This window comes from Cinclus cinclus, chromosome 9, assembly GCF_963662255.1.
Source record: "Cinclus cinclus chromosome 9, bCinCin1.1, whole genome shotgun sequence".
NCBI classification, from domain to species: domain Eukaryota; kingdom Metazoa; phylum Chordata; class Aves; order Passeriformes; family Cinclidae; genus Cinclus; species Cinclus cinclus.
The window spans coordinates 10,420,205-10,422,959 of NC_085054.1; the positions used below are offsets into that span (position 1 = coordinate 10,420,205).

General features: G+C 36.3%; 1 protein-coding gene across 1 annotated transcript; it reads right to left on the reverse strand.

The window, feature by feature from the left end:
• Positions 1 to 915: 915 nt before the first annotated feature.
• On the reverse strand, positions 916 to 1,896 carry B3GALT1 (beta-1,3-galactosyltransferase 1). Its single transcript, XM_062498504.1, has one exon. The coding sequence runs from the start codon at positions 1,894 to 1,896 to the stop codon at positions 916 to 918; it is 981 nt and encodes a 326-aa protein (XP_062354488.1).
• Positions 1,897 to 2,755: the final 859 nt, after the last annotated feature.

Here is a 2,755-nt window from a genome sequence, read left to right on the forward strand (position 1 = left end):
GCACTGACCGATGTTGAAGAACTATGCTGCTTCTTGAGACTTTTAGCATTCAGTATAATTATATATTTTTATTCAAGATGTTTAATAGAGAATCCATTGATACTAATGAGAGACAGTGCCTTGCTTTGAAATGAAAAGATAGTCATGCTTTTTTCATGAATTTTTAAATAGTTTTTCATACATCTCCCCTGTCTCATTTCACCTACAGATTCTACATAATTTTTAAATTGTATTACATATTTTATGGGCTGTTTTAGGAAGTGTAAAGAAATGAGTTATTCTTAAATAATTTAAAGGAATAACATTTGGTTGATGAAAATATATTTCAGTGTGCGGGTTTGTTTCTAAGGCCAGTGAAACTTTGATGTTCTTACCTGTCTAAATTCTGCTATTACACCATTAGTAAGCTATTTGGGAATTGCACACATACTATAAAATACACACATCAAAGTAAGTACGTAAGTTCAGTGCAAATGTATGCTGCTTAATTTATTAGCAAGGCTCTAAATAGAGACAGTTGTAGGGTGTCAAAAGAAGAATAAAAGTATGCTTGTAATTCTTCATTTCTTAGAGCCTGAGTCTTATCTCAGAGGCTGGGGTGTGAATTGTTAAGCAGCTCATAATAATTTGTTACTGTCCTTTTATACACAGATGCAAGAATGGATATGTGCAATAGATGATAATGTACAAAATCTGAGACTTAACTCTAGATTCTTTCAGTTGGCATCATGTCCTTATGAAAAAGAGCCTGAAGTTTGTAAACCAGTAGTCAAAGCAAGAATGAAAAATCAGTCATTAAAAATCCTCTCACAATTAATATCCCACAGTTTAACCTGTAAATCAGCAGATCACTTTGTCAAAAAATAACCAAACTCAACCAAAATTTTAAAAAAGGTATTTACATCTGTAAAAATCTTAACATCTAAGATGTTTCTTGCTGGACATGTCATTCCAAATCCTGTGCATTTCTTCTGGCGTTATCTGGTGCACTGTGATCACCCTGCGGTACCTGCACAAGCTGTAGGCCATTTTCCAGTGATTGAAGCCACTGTTTTGGAAGGGGTGAATGCCCAGCTTCCGAAGGCAGAGTCCAACGTACACATCTTCAAGATGAAGAAGTCTGGTATGAAGGGAGGTTTTGTAAATCAGTTCTGCTACATCAGCTGAAAAAATGTAGCCGGTGCCTGAACAGAAGGGTGGGTAGTTGCTGTCGGGGTACAAATCTCTGGGCATGTACCACTTACTGCGAACATCTCTTATTGGTCCTCCGTTTATAACATAACCTGTGAAGTACCTTCTCCTTGGCTTGGTGTTAGGTTTGAGCAGCTTATAAATAAGGTTGTCCATATTTACAAAAATATCACTGTCTGTCTTCATAACATACTTTGCTTTTGAACAAAATGTTGCTACCCACCTCATCCCCATCAGTGTTTTCAGAGTGAGGTTATGGTAAGAGTCGATAAAATCTTCCACAATAATGTCATGAAAAATTTGGCTTTCTTGCTCTACCATTTGATTTAACACAGGATCTGCATTTTTTCCAAGGAGAAATAGTGTGGCGATTTTAATTCCTTTGAAGTTGTTTTCATCTCCCCACGTTTCTCGAATGGCTTGCCTTGCATCAAACTCTTTATGAGTTGTACTGATAAGAATGACCAAAAATGGGGCACTCTTCTCACATTTGTTGGGTTCATTGATAAGGAAGTCAAAGGAATGGGGATTTATAGGTCGAGTTCTTATGTTGCCAAAGGAAACATTTTTTCTGGCTATGGATATGCTGCTGACCTGTCTGTGGCCCGTGTAGGAAGAAGTAGGACGAGTTATACTTAAATACCAAAGAGCGCTTGCCCAACAAACTACTGTCAAGATGTATAAACATGACACCTTTGAAGCCATTGTTCCTTTAGCTCTTCTATTCCATGTGATGAACCAATAGCCTTTGTACTGTGAGTGCGCCGGTGTCCTGGAGGGGCAGCATATTATTAATGAAACTTGAAAGTTCGATATTGAAAAGTAACTCTGTAATCATTCATGGATCTCAAATAGGAGCTATTAACCCTGATGATACTCAGCTTTTCTTCTTTTACTAGCAGCGGCTTCCATTTCTTGTAATTTTCTGTTATTTCTGAAAAATATGAAGAAAAATTTTCCATTGCGAGACCATAAAAGCCTAGGGCACGAAAAATGAGCTTATATATGGTTGGCCGTTAATAAACTAAGTGTCTTAATGCATTTCTCAGATGTTCCTTTTTTTGTCATGAGGTACCAAAATGCAAGATAGGGTACTGGAATAGAGCAGTGTACCTGAAGTAACACCTTTATGATTGGTAATTTCTCACAGATGTTTTTATATAAAAGAAGATAAGCATGCATAGCATGTTGGCCATTTAGATAATTTTAAAGGTATATGAAAATAATTTTATGGCTTCTAGCATTTTCTTACTTCTTAGCATTTCTTCTGGCCAATCTTTCAAAATGTGCTGTGGAACATTTTAAAATTATTTAAAGAATGAAAAATAGTGTACTTTGTTCTAGGATTGATGGCATCTGTGGCAGCAATGCACACAGATACTTACAAATCTAATTTGGTCTAAATGTTAATGTGTGTCCTGCTAAACAAGAACACACTTTGATGGAAATCAGACAGAATGGAACTGATTGGGAAAGGTAGGTACAGAAGAGAGAGAAAGAGATATATGCTATCTTACCCATGTAAAGATCAGCGCTCGAGTAGACTCCATAAAAGTCTAAAAAT